The sequence below is a fragment of the Chroicocephalus ridibundus genome, chromosome 4 (assembly GCF_963924245.1).
Source record: "Chroicocephalus ridibundus chromosome 4, bChrRid1.1, whole genome shotgun sequence".
Taxonomy (NCBI): Eukaryota; Metazoa; Chordata; class Aves; order Charadriiformes; family Laridae; genus Chroicocephalus; species Chroicocephalus ridibundus.
This window is the reverse complement of record NC_086287.1, coordinates 39928008-39947913: the sequence shown is the minus strand read 5'-3', so window position 1 is coordinate 39947913 and position 19906 is coordinate 39928008. Positions and strand designations below refer to the sequence as shown.

Genomic DNA, 19906 nt, shown 5'->3' with positions numbered 1-19906 from the left:
AGGAACAAAAAACTTTATATATATGCCAGATCACATAAGAGAAGTGAATCCAAAGGAGGTTAAACACTATGAAGATGGAAAGTGTTTTTTCTGACCTTTACCAATGTTTATTGAAGCTCACAGTATAAAACAAACTGGAGATAAGCGAAGGACAGTGACATCCAGAATAAAGGAATAAACTGTAAATATTCCGTGGCTGGCAAGAAGCAATTTCAATTAGTGAAGCAATTACATACTGCTTGTCAACAAATTTGACACTGGGGACTGTGACTGCCAACACCCAAATATTATATAGTAAAATACTGATACAGGTGGTATTTTTTACAACCCTTACTTGCCTGATCAACAGTGGAAAATTCTGATACAGAAATCTGAAATCCAACTACAATTCTTTTCTCTAATAAGAACAATGCTCTACATCAAGTGAACAGTTTCTACTGCAAACAGAGAGCTTAATACATTTTTAATATTGCGGCAAATCAATTTCTTTTAAGTTAAAAAATGTATTACGTATAACTTCTATGTTCATGCATGAAAAATAGACTTGCACTTGAAAGTATTTTTACTTCTGGAGTTTTAGGCCAGACAAACACCAATTAGATGGGGCTTCCTAAACACATGAGGAATATTTTCAAACAAAGGGAATACAAGCTCCTGTAACAAAGACATACATTCTCAACCAATAAACATATTCATGCCTATGCATTATACTGCAGCATGGCATGAATGCTTTATTAGGGTTGCTGCACTTCTTGAAAATGGTAAACCTACAAAAGCATAATGTACGTGAATGCAAATGAATGCAAATAAAACACCATTATCATACCATCATATATTTTGTTCACGCTACCCATTTTTTTAATTTAATTTTTTAAATTATTTTTTTAAAGTGGGCAATACTACTCACACTGTTCCATGTGCAGATGAGGGAATAAACACAGTGCAGGTTGACCAATCAGTGGTAGAAAGTAATGCAATTTTCTTGCAGTTTTGGAGTTTAGTACATTAATATCATCACCATATCAATGTTCTGTTAACACACATAATGACAAAGATAATGTAACCATGTACATTACAGCAGAGTTTGTACACACTGGTTATTTTACACCAACATGTGGCAGACTAGTTCTTTAAAAATATCTGTTGGCTTCAGTAAAATTTAATGGTCAGAAATCAAGTCTAAAAGCTGGTAGGTAAAATGCACAGCCAGGGCAAACCAGACTACAATAAACACAAACATTACATATTATACCAATACCGTTATTCTTAGTGACTTCATGTCCTAAATCTCATTTGAACTGGAGCTCTGGGCATATGAGAGTTGGGTCCTTACTTTCACTATACAGTTAACAAAATACACAGGCTTTATGCTGCCCAAAACATGAAGAGATTATAAATGATGAGTAACGAAATCAAATGGCTGCTCTTGGCACAGGCACGCCCAGCCCAACAGGGATGGGATGGAAGTCACAGAAAGGGCTCGTACTGATTGTAAAGAATGCTGGTGATGAGAAGGTTTAATTAGCCTGCATAGAGCTGTATGCTACCGAGACCAGACTGCTCCAAGTAAACTGATTAAGAATAAATTCAAATACTTTATGCTTCACTTTATTATATACGGGACATGTATGCACAAACATATAGGGTCCAAGCTTTACAGTAGGGTTTCCAGACCCAGCCTGTCCCAGAGCTTTCAGTTGCACAACTCTCCTGTCACATAGTTGAAGTTCCCCAAACCCTTTTACCCACACAAAGCTACCCTTCTCCCAGCCCTTCCTTTCCTAATAAAGCTTTCACTGTCTTCTGCCTCCAAGCTACTTCCTACTCTTCTCCAAACCACTCTGTCCTGGTTTCAGCTGGGATAGAGTTAATTTTCTTTCTAGTGGTTGCTGTGTTTCAGATTTGGTATGAAAGGAATGTCAAAAATGCATATTGTTTCAGTTGTTGTTAGGTGATGTTTATACTATTCAAGGTCTTTTTTCAGCTTCCCATAGAAGCTGAGAAGCGGCATAGACAGAACAATGGAATAGCCATTGTAATATTCCGTAGCATAGATGTCATGCTCAGTATAGAAATGGGGGTTGGCCGGGGCGTGGGAATCCACGGTCACTGCTTGGGACAGACTGGGCAACCAATTCACCAGGTGGTGAGAGTGACTTGTGTTGTACTACTTTATCTTGTGTATTATTTTACCATTATTATTATTATTATTATTGTCATTTTCCTTTTTCTGTTATTGTTGTATTAAACTGTATTTATCTCCACCCATGAGGGTTTTTTCCTTTTTTCCTTTCCTTTCGCCTCCTTTTCTCCCTCTTCTCCCTACCCTTTTGTGGGGGAGAAAGGGGGACAACTGCACGAGTGGCTGCGTGGTCCTGGCTGCCAGCTGGGGTTAAACCATGAGACACTCTAAGCCCTGAAGCCTCATCACTCAAGAGCCACAAATACTGCTTTGCTCTGTACCAGACTTCTAGCACTCAACCTTTGAATCCAATTTCTCCTCAATTCAATACTTTCCATCCTCTCATTTCAGTCCCACTATGAACATTTTTTCACTGGCTGCTGGCATATTTTGCTACCCACCTAGGCCTGCAGCCTCATTTATTCTCTGGCTTTCCTCAGAAAGGAAAGCAGAATTTGTACCTCATGCTCCTGGTAGAGCTTTTAAAAAACCAAACACCTGCTGCATGTATCAGAAATCTGTCTTGGGAAGCAGGAAAGAAGTTCATATTTAAGGAAAAAATAAAAACGTGGTAAGTCCTAGGCGGTGAAGTTTTCAATTTTTTGTATATACCTTTCCCAAACTGACAATTCAGTTCTGAATGTGCTGCTCTTTTGCCTTGTTGTCCTCAGCTGAACTGAAGTTCTAAAAGCTGCAGCATATATAGGGCTGTTCATGTTTCAGTAAAGGAGAGTGTTCTTTAAACATTTTTAGACATTAAGCTAGCTCCTATCAAAGACACCTTGATGGTCACAGGGAAAGCTGTCGCATCAATGAAGTTAGTTAGAAGTGACCTGATGGTGGGACAGGTAGGTTATAAAGAAAACCAGCTAAGAGATTTGCTCTCTTTGAGCACTTCTAGCAGCAAAGTTAAGGGAGAGATATTTGCATCAGGGCTCAGGGTAACAAGGAAGATCCCATCTTTCTGAAAACAGATGGGGCAGTGGGACTGTAAAGGGAAGAGTAAATGTCTTTGAGGACAAGTGCATTTAAGATTTGTTCTCAAATATTTGTAATATCCTGTAGTTTATCCTTTCGCCTAGGCAGGGCTGTGTTTGGAAAATCTGTGTAAAGCTTCTTGTCACATGTATTTCCTCACATCTATGCATCCTGAAGAGTTCAACTGTGAAAAAGAAGTGGAAGGGTCAGTTAGGGTGGGAAACGGTGTATCCATTCAAGTTATAGGTAATATATAACTACAGCAGTCAGATGATAACCTCAGAAGATGAAGATAAGGTGGAAAGACCCAAGATTCAATTCACTCAGCAGAAGCTTAAAACAATATGACCTTTAAGTGGCTAGTTACTAACAATAATCTGGGACGTGGCCAAGGTCAATCTTTGTCCACACTGATGGTGCTGTTGAATGAAATCATTGTCCAAGAAGGCTGCCCGTGAACTTCATAAAGCTAGCAAAAGTGTTGCAAAGAACCACCACGCCAATGCATAGAACTCCTTGCTCAAAGGCGTTCCTCACATTTTGAAAACTACTTTTAAAAGAAAAAAAGCTGTAACGAATGGTGGAAATTTGAAAGAGGGATTGCCAACAGCTGGCTTGAAATCTTGCCAAACTTGTTACTGGTTTTTATGGGATGATTTCTACTGTAGGGCATTCAAGTGGGAGGCCCAGTTTCCAACATACTCATTGCAGAGAAATATGTTCCAAATGCAAGCGCTTTGAATTTCTCACCTTAAGGATCCCTAATTTGTTACAGATTTTCCCCATAAATACATTTCCACAGTCACCACTATTGCTAGTTTAAATAAAATGCTCTTTACTGAAATGTATGCAGGTTTCAGTAAATGTAAATATCAATAAATGCCTACAGAAATTCTTGTCCAAGAATATGCAATGCTACTGTGTAAGTGATCAGAAATAGATAAATAGGCACTTCCTTTCCTTTCAAACAAGCAAATATACTGTTGAAGCCTAACTGAAGAAATCAAATTCTACCTTATTCATAAATGCTCCTTTTAAAGAGATAATATGTATTCTGTCTTTTAAAATGAAACTGGTAAGCAAAACAGAGGCAAGTCATTTCAGACATTAAAGATAAATTTTGAGTGTAATAAATATGGGGATTCATTTGAATCATTGTCATTATTTTTAATTGTCTGAACATATTCTAACACCTAGTCTTGAGGCAAATGGCATAATATCTTCATGGTCACACAATTTTGAAGTCAGATTTTAACATGTCATCAGAATTTTGTCATGATTTGTGCTGCTACAGTTAATTAATTTTACAAAGACAGAAATGTAGAAAAAATTAATATTATTAACACCTAAATCTTACATTAGTTACAAAATAAAGGGATTCTAACATACCTTGTGAGAAAGAAGGTAATTAGGGGGTAAGCAGACAAAGAAGTTGAATTTAAAAGGATTAACTGTATTAACAAATTTAGAATGGTTGTTTATGAGAAGGCTAGACAGAAGATTGACAACTGTTTTTTTTTTTATTTTAAAAACCATTATCTTTTTCATCACCTTTGTTTTCTCATCTCTTAGTACTGTTTGTTCATGTTTAGTGATTGTGACAAACAGGACTGTTTAATGGAATGGACTTGGTATGGTAAGGATTATAATAATGTTTTCCAACCTTTTTGGATAAATTGGCTATAGGGGTTACCTCCTCTCATTGCTTAATGGCTACTGTTCATTTGAGGTACTCTAAACTGTCATTTATTGCACTTAGAACAGATGGAGTAGAACTACACCAAAAAGGCAAGTAAAGCAGCATTGATAGAGTGCACACATACTCCTCTGGTATGGTGGCACGGCACCTAGGCTCAGCTGTGATCAAAGATTATGCATACACACATATGAACAGATTTTTTTTTTTTTAAATCATCCTGAGGAATAGAGAGGCACAGAATGAGGATTACACACATCAATAGGTATAAGTGAGAGCATTAGGCCACATACTAAGTAGGATGAATGTTCTCCTTTTCCAGCCAGAAAATAATGCATGTGAACTTGGCAGAAGAATGCTAAAGCATCTTGTAACTTTTTCTCAAAACCTTTGGGGGAAATACTTGCTAAAAGTACCTACGGTTTAAGAATTTGGGTAATCACTATGATGTAAGAATCTACTTAAGGAATTAAACTCAAATTCTGATAGCAATTGCTCAGGCTAAGTGCTAAACGACAATGTCTTGTCTTTTCTTTCTTGGAAAGACAAATAGATGAATGACTATATTCGTATTTGGCACATTGCTGTGCTGACCTATAAATGCAAGGGTAACATGATTCTGAGAACCAGCTTTTTGTAAAAGAGAAAGCCTATCTGCTCGGGCAAAAAAAGATACCAGAAACAAGACTTTGATGTAAAAGAGGTATTACAAAAAATTGTCAAAATTGAGATAAGATCTATGTCATGTATGTCTTGTAAAAGGTATCTTATAAGATCCATGTAAAGCCAGCTGACAACACACACAGGCATTCTAGAGTAAATGATCTATATGAGCCTTGCATTCAGGCTCGATCTATTTTTTAGATAAATAACTAACTTCCTGGATAGTTGTTTTTTTTATCACATCAGATCAAGAATGACTTCATAGTTTCATACTATAATGAAATTGCCTAATTGCTTGACTAAATGAAGATAGACTTGCTCTCAAATGAGAAGTATTTTAATATGGATGCAATAAATCCAATGTGACCAGGTACTCAATCCAAATAAGACTGATCTTGAAAAATACACTTTTCTGTATCAACAGACAACAGTTTTATCTACCAAGGGAGACCACCTTTCATCAGCCTTTTGCAAAATTACCATTCTAACTGAAGATACTTTGACAGACAGCCAAAATAAATTCTTGAAATACTTTGCCTCTGTTTTCTTGAGTGGAGAAGAACAAAAAACCATGCCAAGAAGGCTACTAGGTCTAGACAGAGAGCCTGGGAGCCATGAAAGTAAAAGATAGTATTGTGTCTCAGCTAGAAACCATTAAGTACAAAATGAATTTAAAGGAATTTAAAACAAGGAGTAAAATATTCCTTAAACATACAAACAGAAAAAGAGAAAGTAGAAATGCTATCCTTTGAGGTTGGGAAGATATCAATTGTAAACTAGGCAATGAAAAATAATTCCTTGCCTGAATTTTGGTTAAGGTTAGTAATACACAGAATAGGAATCAATAGTAATCAATAAGGATTATTATAAAACTGTATTACTTTTGATGAGGCAACTGCTTTTATAAATAGACAGGCAGGACACATAAAAAATAGTAAAAAATAGAATTGTTGGGAGGGCAAGGAAATTGCTAGTTCAAGGTAACAATACGCTTTGCTGAAAGAGGAACAGGTGGAAGAGAAGTTATAAATGTAGCTTGCAGATGAGTGATGTAGAAACTGACCACAGATAGTATTTTCAATGATGATTTTGACACAAAAGTTAAAGGTGCTCTCAGGTAAATATGGGAGGCATCATCATTACAGAATTATTGAAGTAATCTCATCACCAGGTATTTAATAACATTGAAGACTGCTGTAAAAGAAATTGAGTGAAATTTAACACAAACTTCTGAACAAACAAGCATCTTTGCTACATAGACAAGCACTTAACAGTTGGAAAAAAAGATTATAAATCCATTGTACAAAGCACCAGTAAAATCTCATACAAGTAGATACACAGTTTTGATCACTGCAAGGAAGGTGAAATCTTTAACAAATACAGAAAAAGATTTCTGCAGGAGTCTTTTTTACAAGGATGAAAATGAAGGTGCTTGACTTTGTTAATCCATAAAAATGAAATCTGAAAGTTTTGATGCCTCCCCTTTATAAGTCTGTATGAGGAATGAATACATAATCAAGAAAAGATTTGCCTTATTTAAGTTAAAAGGCCAACAGTGGCACAAAGGCAACTGAGTGCAGACTGACCAATGAGATAGTGAGGTTCTAAAACAAGGCTGGAGACAGCCGTGCAGAAGGGAAAACTAATTTTAGTTTGCCAGTCTTAGATGGTATTACATATTACAACATTATATAGTATTAGATATTGCCTGAAATAGGAGGTAAGATTCAAAGAACCAGGAGGTTCCTTTTAGTTTTAACTCCCTTATTTCCTAAAAACCTTTTCAAAGGTGAAACTGGACTCAGGGACTACTAGTACACTCGTTAAAGAACCTACAACTTGAAAGCAATTCCATATTTACATCATCCATGAGAACAGCAATGTCCATGCTTTAGATTCTTGCTTCTCTCTCACATCTTGCATAAGGTAGACGCTACCTACTTCTGTGATGGAACCAGTGAACTTTTACTGCAGATGATACCTTAATCACAGGAACGTGCATGCCTTAAAATAGCTTTCCTGGTCAAAATTTCAGTTTTGGTTCCTGTAAACAAATATCTGCTTGCTGCTGCTAGACTACCACCACTTTTTACAGCACTTTGGGTTGCATGTGCACATGAAATGGGACATTATTATACTGCGTATCTGTAGAAGCATGATATGATATCAGGATGTGACATGCAAGTAGCTTGCTTCAATAGCAAGCTAATATATACTTCTGCATAAGAATACTCCTTGAATAACAGATATATTAAGAGTGGTAGAGAAAAAATGGAAATGTATAGATGTGGAAGCACCAGAAAACAGAGCAGAAGGGATACAAGAAAAACATGTTGATGGCATACAAATCAGTAGTTCATTTAGTTCACAGCACTTCATGCAGTTTCTGGGATACCCAATCAGTAAAACTAGACAACCTAAAATGATTTACAGACCAAAACAAAGAGTTGAGCCACTAGAGAGATGATGTTGGAATAATAAAAAGTAGATTTAGATAAGGAGAACACAGGACAGCACGCAAATCTTACATATTCAAGAGGTGGAACCAGATGGAGAGACAAATATCCTCTTAACTATCAGCTCCTGAAGAATATAAAAGACACATCTAAACAGTGACTTCATGGATACCAGTGTAAGAAAGAGAAGTTGTAGAGGACTTGGTAGCTGGTGCCCCACATCCTATACACCATTTCAAGGAATCCTGACCAGACCAGGTGGGTACACATATATGAATGCCTGAACGCTGGACAGACTACTGAATGCATGTATCTTTGTGCTCTTGAGTATGTAGGTATGAAAGTGTGACTGAAATCCATTTTGTTTTAAAATAACATCACCTACCTCTCCTGGAATACCTGGCAATGAAATTTGCCGCACCATCAATAAATTATTTATTATAATAAGAAAGAAACAACTAAAAGAAAAAGGAATGCTGTCTATCCTTGCAAGTACGTTTTTGAAATTTCTGATCCTTTTATCAAAAAAAGAACACAGCAGTAGGCGATGAGGATTATTTATTATGTCAATAGTCAGTGAAGGAACAGAAGCAAGCCTGCCCACACCTGAGCTGTTGATTAGGATCAGGTTAATGTATGAATGGCTGAAATTACAAATTAGCAGCAACTGAGACACTAAAAAAGAGGAGTTGCGGAAAACCAAATTCCTACAAACAGAACATATGGCTCTATGAAAATTCAGCACATAGATGCGTAGTTTTACTCTTGAAGCCATACTTCATGAAGAAACAAAAATAAATCAGTTGTCACAGGTAATAAGAAATAATATTCCCAGGGAAAAGTGAGTGAATGGAGATAGGAAGTTAATATTGCTCTAGGAGGCCAACTCCAGCAAGACATCAAAATGATCATCAGGCACCAACAAGCATCAGTGACCAGAGCAGAAATAGATATATTGAAAATGGAGCTAGCAAATATTTCTGTAAAGGGGAATTCCCAGTAATTTCTAAAGGAAGAAACTGGATGAAAAACAGATGTAACTACGTTGCTGTTTGGAAAGAAACAAACCAAACCAAACTAAACCCAAAATCCCTCATCTTGTGATACATCAGACTTCAAACCAGAGATTTATTTTGGATAGAAACTGAAAAGGTGTGGGTAAGAAAACTAATACGAGAAGGATGCACATCTTTTCCTTTTCTTAAAGTAATGCCAAACTAAAGTTATCACAATTTGAAAAAAACATTTCAAGGAGGAAGTGATAAGCTGATGCAGCATAAGTATACATAGATCAGAACTCATGTAATGCGTGTGTGAGCTGAGATGTCCGTACTGAAAGATTATTCTCTTCTGGAGGGATACACATGTGGAATAGTTACAATTTGAAAAAGTAATTATTTTCAGGGAAAGACTGAGAAGCTTGTTTCTGACATGTTTGAAAGTTTCACTGGACTCAGGAAAAGAACGGAATTCTGTAGCTTAATAAAACACCAACAGGTTACTAAGAAAGAGAAATGTAGGGAAATTTTGGACATCAGTGCTTCTGCATATGATTCAGTATATAACAGGTCTCAAAAGTAGCTGATTCTATGAATTCAATAATTGTTCTGGATGCTCTGGACTGGTATAGGTAGCCACTTCACAACTACTCTAACATCCTTCTTTAGCCCTGCTATAAACAGTTCTTGGGCACGAGACAAGGAAGAGAACTGGATTTTGGCACTGCTATGCTATTTAATATAGATTCCAGTTACCAATGAATATGGTACAACTTGTAAAACAGCTATTCAATAAATAAAACTAAGTCAAGTAAGTACCTCTAGTGAAATTCAATGTTCAGCTTAAACTTGACGACACAAGTCTTTATTCAAGAGACTTGATGGTTCTATTTTGGTACTAACCAAAACGGATGTGATTTTACCTACTTAGATCACCCTAACAATTTAAAACATCCTGCCCACTTTTCCAAGCTCTTCAAACATATCACAGCTAAATAGCTGTGCCAAAGCACTTGCTCGTTACTCAAGCAAGTTCCTAGGTAGAAAAAACTATGGCATATGCAAACTTAATAAATAAAAAAGAAACAAACTTTACTTGGGAATTCAGTGTATGCATACAAACTTTAAAATATATTCATATACTTGCCATATTGTTTTCACCTTGATGACTACATTAAGAAGAAATAGTAGGAATCAAGATAATAAATATAAAATTTCATGCACTCAATGTACACAAAATATCTACCCCATGGATAAAACTACAGCTTGCCAAATACCAAACAGCATCTTATTATTAACTAAGAATTTCTGGTAAGCAACCTGACCTTTCTTCTACTGAAAAATTCTTAATATTTCTACAGAAAAATGTGTAACAATAATTGATACAAAAGCATCTTCCCAAGTCTACGTGCTGTCATCTGCTAATGTCATTACTTCACATAGTAGTTGTATATTAAAAGTAACATCACTTGACTGAAAACATAAATCATAATTAGATTTAGTATTAATTTGTAACACATTTGACTGTGTATAAAACTTGCACCAATGTGCACATACAACATTAAAGCTATGGTTTATGACAGAAGGTGTTCAAAGCATCACTTTTCATTGGTAGCAAGCATGAAAGATGATTGAGATAAAAAAAAAAAATCTGCCACAGAAATAATTCTCATTAGCTTTTTATTTATTTTTCATTTTTTTAAATTAATGTATTTTTCTAGGCTTTTTCATTTCAGAAATTCTCTGCAATTGAAACATTTACATACAAGTATCATACTTTTTATATTAGGAATATTAGGTCTTTTGGTGAATGTCAACATACGAATGATAACATACGAATGATAAAGATAACATTTCTTAATAGGAGACAGCTATAGAAAGTTACAGAAAGTGATCAACTAGCAGAATTAAATGTACTATGCTACAAATAAGGTGTGGATGGAGCAATAGATAGCGGAGATGACCATTTTGCTAGAATCTGGAAAAACTGAAAAGTAGCCTTGCTTGCTCATTTTAGCTGTAAGATAGAACCCATATACTTTTCTCATGTAGGAATTAAAAGCTATCTATCACAACTACAAATAGGTAAGGATGTAATACCACCACCAAGGGTTTTGTCTGATTCAGTGTAACTAAAAAATGGATAGCTAGGGAAGGGACAGCTAACCAGCAAGTAAAGAGAAACTTTTTCTTAAGCAGAATATAAGGAGTGTTGTGAATGAAGCAGCAAGATGGAAAAAGAAAAAATGCTCTCCTCTTATAAGTACTATAACAAGTTCCTTAGGAACCTTCATGATCAAAGGTAACACCGAAAGAAACGTTACACACTGAAGTGGAAGAACTGAACATCAATGAGACTTATGATCTTGCAAAGTGAAATACTTTGAACACCTCTTGTCACTGAAATGTAATCCTGGTGATAATTTAAAACCCGTCCCTTGTCTTCTGTATCTGCTTCATTTGACTTTGACATGCAACATCGCCAAAAATTAAATATTGATTATGTCATTTATGTATGGGAGATGCGAAGACTTCAACTTGAAAGCTGTAATTTTCTTTTATACTAATAGCATGTCCCTAAAAGTAGAATAAAATTAGAATTTTGAAGGACTGACGCAGTGATTTGCACTGGATATATTCTTTACGTTATCTGAAGTTACAGAACTAAAATTTTATACTGTAAGTTTAAAAAAAGCCCCAAGCTTCAACAATAATGCAAACATAAAAAAAATCATCCGTATCTGTAAAAGGTATTTTACACTATGTAGCGTATTGCTTTTGTATCCGAGAAGAGCATTGCATTTAACCTCATGAAAACGCCAACCACAAACATACAAAAAACCACAGAAACATCTTAGAATCTGAGCAGCTACTGGAAATGACAAGAAAAACTTGCAAGCCACGTTGCGTCATCCTAAACTTTTGTCATGTGAGTATTCAGCAAATTCATCTAGCCTTGTTGAGAAAGCAGTAAAACTTTAAAAAGACCAAAACTATATTGTAGAAGATAAAAACATCTGTCACAATCACTATCAACTTTATGGTTGAATGACTGAAAAAGGGAGGACTGTTAGTGCAGTTTTCCCCTGAGTAAAACTTAGATTGCTTCTATATCTGAATCCATCTACTATAAATACGGTTTAAATGCTCTTTGAGCCGCAGTCGATCTTGCTTGAAACTCAAGTGCAATTTAGAGAACAAGGAAGGCGTTCTACAGAGATTTATTAAAAGCTAACAAAAGCAAGTTTGTGTAGTTTTGGGGATATACCTAATGACAGACAGAGTAGTCCCAATGGAAATTTGTCTTGAGAAGTTCTGCCCTCCCAAGGGGCTACAGTGGAAAATATAATTAGTTCTTTTATCAGGAAATTAAACTTTGAGGACTGATTGAAATGTACAGGTTCAAACTCAATATTCATCATTTACTACTTTGTTAGAAACAGAGATTTTCAGAGAACATGCAGGATAAATGTAAACAGTAAAGCAAATTTAAAATTAAATGTTGTATTTTGTCTACATGATCTGTGTGTGTATATAAACAACATTAGATTTTCCTAAATATAATTATGAAAAGGTAAAGACTTCTCCTAACATACCAACCAGGAGTATTAGTAATGCACTCTCCCACACCTTCTCTCCAATACCCCCACCATGCATTAGTAACCTCCTACTTACTTTCATTCAACAGAAGTGCTCCCGTCATTGCAGAAGCTTGATTACTTTTTTTTGCTGAGACACGCACACAACTTTCTGCTATTCAGCAAATTCAGTAAGAGAGATGTAAGGGTTTATGTACATTTAGGACAAAAAAAAAAAAAAAACAACAAGAAAATGGTATAACAAAGTAACCTGGAATATGTAATTGACAAAGAAATACAGTGCCACTAGTTCTATGTCTAGACCACCGCTCCAAACAATATGCATAATCAAAGAAAACAAAATATTTTTTTTGCTGAAACTTCCTCTCCTTTGTTTCGTTTCACATATACATGTTTTGGAGCCCTGAAATGAGTTCTTAAAGCAGCAAATGAGAACATTGAAGAGATACACACATGCAGATTAAAGAAGGAAAAAAACTCCACCCTGGAACATCAACTGGATGCTGAAGTACAATTTAACTTTATTCTCACTACTGTGCAGAGGTCCAGTGTAAATTTAATTCATACTGCATTATTAGAAAGCCAGGATCCAGAAGGAAAACCACAGAAAGTGAAGACACTTAGACATATTGACAGTCTTGAAGAATACGAATGAACCATATTTCTTTACAAATTCAGATGATGTTTGAGAACTTGAGGGTCCTGAAAAGGACTGAACAAAAAGATAACAAGTAGTTTGTTTTTTTAAAAGTAATAGGTAAAATGAACTAAGAGCTCTGTAAGTGGCAAAGAAGCTTATACTTTTGTGCAAAATCCAACCTTTAGGTAATAGGAACAGGTAAGACCATGCTTCAAGTTTATTTTCCAGTTGGGATTTCCTAGATCTTTCCCTATATCAGTTTGTACCACCGGCTTTTGAAAGACACCAGAGAAAAGCTAGACTAGCTAGATGTTGCATGGCAATTCCTTTTATAGAAGTGGTTTGGTCTCACACATTTTGAACAAAATCTGATTTTACAGTAACACATGAAAAACAGGGCTTAACAGGAAATACCAAAGCATGATCCAGTTATGGTAAGAGCTCATCTCAACTAATTTCCCAAAGAAGAATTTCAGATTTTTAATCTGTTCCAAAGTTCTTATAGTTTTCTTCTGGAATCTCTGAATCTTTGAACATAGTCTAGAGGAGTGCTTTCTGCTTCACAGCAGATAAGCTTTACTCCTTCCCATTGTGATAACCTTCCTGAAAATATATAGGCTTCATCTACAGCTATTTCTTAGCAGTGCTGTCTCTGTTTTTATGCCTAGTCTCCTTTGGTTTTCTTTGGACTCTTTTGTTTTGTCAACAGGCATAAAACTCAGTGCAGTTTCTCTGTTTCGCATAGCTCTTCTGCTCTGAGTGTTCTAAAGAAATAACTCCAACTTTTTATTTTTTGACGCCATCAGACAAGTGACAATTTTTTATCAAAGAAATGAAGGAGACGCTTGCAGGTAGAATACACTGAACATCTTCTTAAGAAAAGTAGACTATATAATGAAGCTCAAGTATGCTGTCCGTCAGAATAATTTTGATTCTATCACAGTGAAGGTGAGAACTGCATAAAACATTCCCATAGGCTAAACCAAAACATTTCTACGGGTGGTTGCCAATAAATCTTGTTTGCTGACAGAAAAGAATGAAACAGCAGGGAAGAAGAACTAGCAGATGTTGGCAATCACTATAGCAAGCAGAATAATCTTCAAGGATCATGAATTAGATGAGGAAGAATGTTAGTGTTTGCCATCTGCTACGGGTCTATTAGTATGTCAGCATCTGGTGCCACAGAAAGATCTTTGTGATGTGAACACACAAAGTGAATTCAGAAAGAGTTTTCTTCTGCTGAAAGGAACCCTGCGGAAGGTAAACATTACAGGCCTTGCCACTCGTCAATTCACTTAGTTTTTTGATAAAAAAAGAACATAACAGAGTTCACCTCAATGATTAAATAGTACAGCTTAATCAGTAAGAACTGAATAATAAACCCACAAGGTTGGCATTAAAACTTTCTTTCTGTTCAATTTAGGCTGTTTTTTGTTTACAAATGTCAGGCAGCAAATATCTAAGTTTGACCAAAACCAGTTGGTTTGAAAGTGCCTTAAACTGAACAATAATAAAGTGGGACACAGAACTGCCCCAGCCCAGGCTAGTAATTTGCACATACATTTTGTTGACAAAATACTGCTTGCTTAATGTTCTTACTCAGTGTCAGGATTATCTGTGTTCCTTGGGATTATTAAAGACATTCAAGGTGTTAACAATTTCATATTCATGATTGATAATTGCAAGAGATAACACAAAACTTCAGTAACTATAACGTGTTGGTGGACCCACATATTAAATTGTGCAACAGTACATGTGGAATGAACTATACTGTCTTGCATTTTATTTATTTTTATATCATTTATTTGCATCTATTACTTAGAATGATACAACCCTCGCATGCGAACCAACCTTGTTCAGCAGAAGCAATACATTACTCTGATAGATTGTATGTCTGAGCATGGAGCTTGCAAGGCATAAATGTACTTACTTTTGGTGTTGGGCAGGATGCAGTGGAGAGACGAGAGGTGGCCTGGGCACGAGGAGATTCTGAAGGAGTAGTACTGAGGGAGGCTGTATCACGTGGGAGCACCTGAACACCACGAGAGATGATGGAATCTGGAATCTTAAAAAGGAGAGAGATGGAATTAATAGTAAAAAATATACTGTATTTAAAACTTACTCAAAACCTTACATCAAAAATGTAGGAATATCCCACTACTCAGTTTGCATACCTCCTCATATGCAGCGCTGGCAGCGGTTAATGGCATGTTCTCATCCTTTCAGTAACACATACCGAGCAAATACGTAAAATCACATTCTAACTGAAGTAACATAGAACATACTATTAGTCCTGAAAAACCTATGAATCTGACATAGTACGACAGGAAATAATAAGAAAGTAATGTTTTTCCTCTTAAGCCTCTGTTTCAAACCCAACAATGACCAACAGCGATTTCTACTGTGGCCTGAAAAGGAGACAGACTTCCCATTCTCTAACTAGGCGACAATATTCTGAACAGAAACCCACTTATTAGCAATGACTGAAACCCTCTGAAGAAATGTCATGCAGTGAGAAAATTTCTCATAAGAAATGTCACGCAGTGAGTAAATGTACAGTCATTACATGTACTGAAGACTACTTCGGCTACAAAAATTCTTGATGCAAGGTTTGTGCTGCAAAAGCTACAGGCCTCTCTGGAGGGAGTACAGGCAAAAGCACTGGAAACCACCATCCAAAGCCAACACTTGGTTAAAAATGCTTTCTGAAGGGAAAACCAAAAAGTCAATCTTTTCTTTTTCCCCCACATAATGTATTAGAAGGCCAGCTAGGGAAGCGTACCACCCCTGATGAACACAACTGGCAAACTGGTAACAACAGACGAGGAGAAAGCTGAGGTAACTCAACAACTTTTTTCCTCAGTCGTCACTGGCAACCTCTCTCTCCACACCTCTCAAGTGGATGGACCTCAAGGCAGGGACTGAGGAAGCGAAGTCCCTCCCACTGTAAGAGAAGATCAGGTTTGTGACCACCTGAGGAACCTGAAAATACCTAAGTCTATGGGACCTGACAAGATGCATCCCAGAGTCCTGAGGGAATTGGCTGATGTAGTTGCCAGGGAGGGTTGGACTAGATGACCTTTAAAGGTTCCTTCCAACCCAAACTATTCTATGGTTCTATTCTAGGATTCTAGCTGGAATTTTAGGGACAGATCCTTTAGCTGGTATTATTAAGCCACATAAATAAATGGAATTGCGCCAACTCACAATAGTGAGAAAATGGTCATATTTTCAGTTATAAAAGTGAATCCATCATTATTTTTTATTGTCTGTCTCCTCTGTTCATTTTTATCATCAGTTCCAAAGAAAAGAGGTAGAAGAATGCATTTAAGCATAAAGCTTCTCTTAGCTTTAATAGAAAGTCTGTTGCTTCTTATTACTGCAGTTTTTGGGCCCAGCTATGCGGATATCACACCAGCTTTACAACTGACTAGATTGCTAGTTTAACAATGATTAATTTTTTTTGTAAAATGATAAGACATACAAATGATAAATACCTCAGCCAGGAGAACTGAACTCTTAACTACAACACAAAATGCAGCAGATATTCCGCTGTAACACACTCTTTACAAAGGCTTATTCTCATTTTATTTTCATGATTTTAACCTCTTCCTTTTTCAGAGGCAGCACTTCTAACAGATCAGATTGCTCTTACTTCCTGCAATTCACTTTCCTATCACAACAGACAAGAAAATGTAGGAATTCAGATGTTTGAAGGAATATATGTACACATATTTTAACATCTTTCTCCTCATTAAGAATTTCTTATCTCAGCCTGATGTTCAAGTTCCAAGAGAACCACCAAAAGAACATCCATGTTTGGCGGAAATGGCATTAGCAGACAAGAAAAGGAAGCAAGAAATGAAGAACCACTAACATTGGACATTTCCAATCAGGGTTTGTTTTTTTTTAAAATGGAGATGCTGGACAAAGTCTGCATGTAGGCATTTTGAGCGTTTTTGCCTTGTAAGGCTCTAGGGCAAACAGAAGCTACTGGGAAATAACTCCTTAGGAGTTCCTAACTTAGGAACCTTGACTTAAAGATACTGGGTTATACCCAGGGGATCTTATTTTACCATAAACCTTCCTCTACACCTGAGAGTATTTTTTGCCTGTCAACTTCTGTCCGCACTTAAAAGACATCAACTTAACTCAGAAGATCTTGCAAGGCTAAGTAACTTCTGATGCAATTTCCACTACAAATCATGAAATCAGCAGAGTTTCCCTTCACTCCAGACAGTTTTGCTGGGGATAGCTTCCTCTCCAGAAACAGTGCCTAACTGGTATCTTCTTGGAGTACTCAGATTTGCAAATGGCATGTTACAGATGTACTATAAATAGAGGTAAAGAGGGACAATGATATTCTGATCATGCAAAAAATTTGCAGTCACAGAATCATAGAATGGTTAGAGTTGGCAGGGACCTTAAAGATTACCTAGTTCCAACCCCCCTGCCCTGGGCAGGGACACCTCCCACTAGATCAGGTTGCTCAAAGCCTCATCCAGCCTGGCCTTCAACACTTCCAGGGATGGTGCACCCACAGCTTCTCTGGGCAACCTGTTCCAGTGCCTCGCCACCCTCACAGTAAAGAATTTCTTCCTAAACTCTTAAGAAATTTCTGTGTTTCCTGGAGCCTGGAAATCTGCAATAAGGAAGGGCAGGTATATTATTGTGTTTTGAATAGATTATTTTTTTTTTTTTCAACTTTCACAAAGTCACACTCTGAGTATTCATGATGTCTCCCTCTAAAATTTTTCAACTCACTTGCCAGTTTCAAACAAATTTAATAGAGGGGAGACGTCTCAAAACTCTAAATGGTGTACCATAAAACCCTAAGTTCAGTGAAAATAGTTTCTGTTTGCATTAGCTGGAGTGGAAAACCTGTTGAAACATACTGTCGGAGAAAGAAACAAATGAGAAATGAACAAAGTGGCAGAGAAAGACATCCACCATATCCATCAGTCATTGCTTCTACAAATTTTTATCTGATATGATCTTTTCCAGAAGTACTTATATATCAGTCTAAATAGTTGTGTTTTCAAACTCAGAACTAAGTGCTGACAAGAAGGAGACAAAGGAAAAGATATGAGCTCTTTATTTTCTTTTGCCCGGGACTGGAACAAAGACTGACAGTGCTGGTGAGGTACTAAAAAAACCAAGCTGTAGATGGTAATAACTATGATTGTTATACGTGAGGAAAAATATCTTAAAAACATAGAGAAGGGACAGCTTAAAAAAACCCAACAATCTTCTGAAAACATAGCCATTTCCTGCTGAGTTTGAAGTTCTGATTTGGATTATAGAATGCACAAAAAAATATCTCAAGAAAAGGGCACAGAAATCTGGATGACAGCTTAACAGCATGCTTCAGAGAGGCTGAATTCACTGTTTTAATGATACTGAAGAATATGGTGCCAATTCTAGTTTAGTAATCTCAACTCAAAAAAATGCAACTACTGGAATAAATGTGTGTATATATGTGTGTACACATATATAGCTTTATCATCAGGTGTGTGAACTTTAAAGCCTCCACATTTCCTAAGTGACTTTTCAAGAGACACGGTCATTATGTTTTAAATACAGAAGTGTTACGCTATTTGATTGATGGTTTAAATGACTATTTGCCTAATGGAACAAGAAAGTGCAGCCTCTGGTCATTGAATCTAGTGACGTATTTTCCGAAGAACTTGCACTCTGTTTGCTGGCTGACATGGAATGAATGGGTCAGGCAGCACAACTCTCTCTAGGCCAACTGCCTTCCTCAGGTTTCTCTAACCTACAGTAACGAACAAAGTAAATTACATTTCATTCCTGATGATACCGTGGCCATTATTCTATCTTGATTCAAGCCTAAACTAAACCTTTGGGAGATGGAAAATAAAGTACAGTATTTTGTTAGAGCCCGAGTTATAACCTCTGGGTTATAATAAACGAAGTCCTTTCTACCATTCATTGAAATAGTTGCCTACTATTCACTAAAATCCAGTAATTTATGGTAAGTCCACCGTACCCTGACTTCTCAAGTCTTTTCTTCTGTGTCTGAGACATTCTACTTCTAAACAGAATACAAAAATAAGAGAGAAACTGCAAGTGATGAAAGCAAACTATGAACACCCAGTGCAAATGCTGTATTATGTTGACAAACAAACTATCAAGAAAAAGCAGCAAAGCAAGGCAAATGAAGGGGGAAAAGTTACCAAAATATCATAGCTCTAAAGCAATAATTTTAGGACATCATTTTAATTATATTCAATTATTGAGTATATTAGATGATAAAGCCGATGACTAATCAGAAACACAGGCTTTATAGCAATGATTATCTCAGCAGCCAAATGATTCAAACTGACAACGCACACAAACTTTACCTTGTTTAGCCCTGTATCTTAAACAGAATATTTTCTGTAGCACGTTCTCTAAAAGCATGTTCTTTGTTAGAAGAAAGTAAGTAACACTGTCTGTTCACACAGCAGACTAGGAGGCAGGCAGTGTATTTTTAGCTACTGTTAGTGCAAAAGCCTCTTGGAAGTGTCTCTTACCGGTTCTCCTGCACTGCCTGCTGCGTGATGGCAATAACTGATGAGACCAGGGATGGGCTGTTCACCTTTTGCCATGATAACAGCTGAACTGGTGTAGGATGGATGCTTCTAATGCACAACACATAACAGCTATGAATACAGTGACAGGAAAACATGAA

At 36.5% G+C, this 19906-nt stretch overlaps 1 protein-coding gene across 24 annotated transcripts in view; it reads right to left on the bottom strand.

Annotated features, from left to right (window-relative positions):
- GPHN (gephyrin) overlaps nucleotides 1–19906 on the bottom strand; it is a 301374-nt gene that overhangs the window by 84046 nt on the left and 197422 nt on the right. For 15 of the 24 annotated variants that reach the window (XM_063331823.1, XM_063331826.1, XM_063331825.1 and 12 more), the window contains 2 exons: nucleotides 19749–19856; nucleotides 15143–15277 (listed from right to left, as the gene is read on the bottom strand). In XM_063331823.1, the coding sequence (XP_063187893.1) occupies nucleotides 15143–15277; nucleotides 19749–19856 (243 nt within the window). The remainder of the gene's footprint in view (nucleotides 1–15142; nucleotides 15278–19748; nucleotides 19857–19906) is intronic. The other 9 variants (XM_063331828.1, XM_063331846.1, XM_063331841.1 and 6 more) reach the window with 1 other exon arrangement.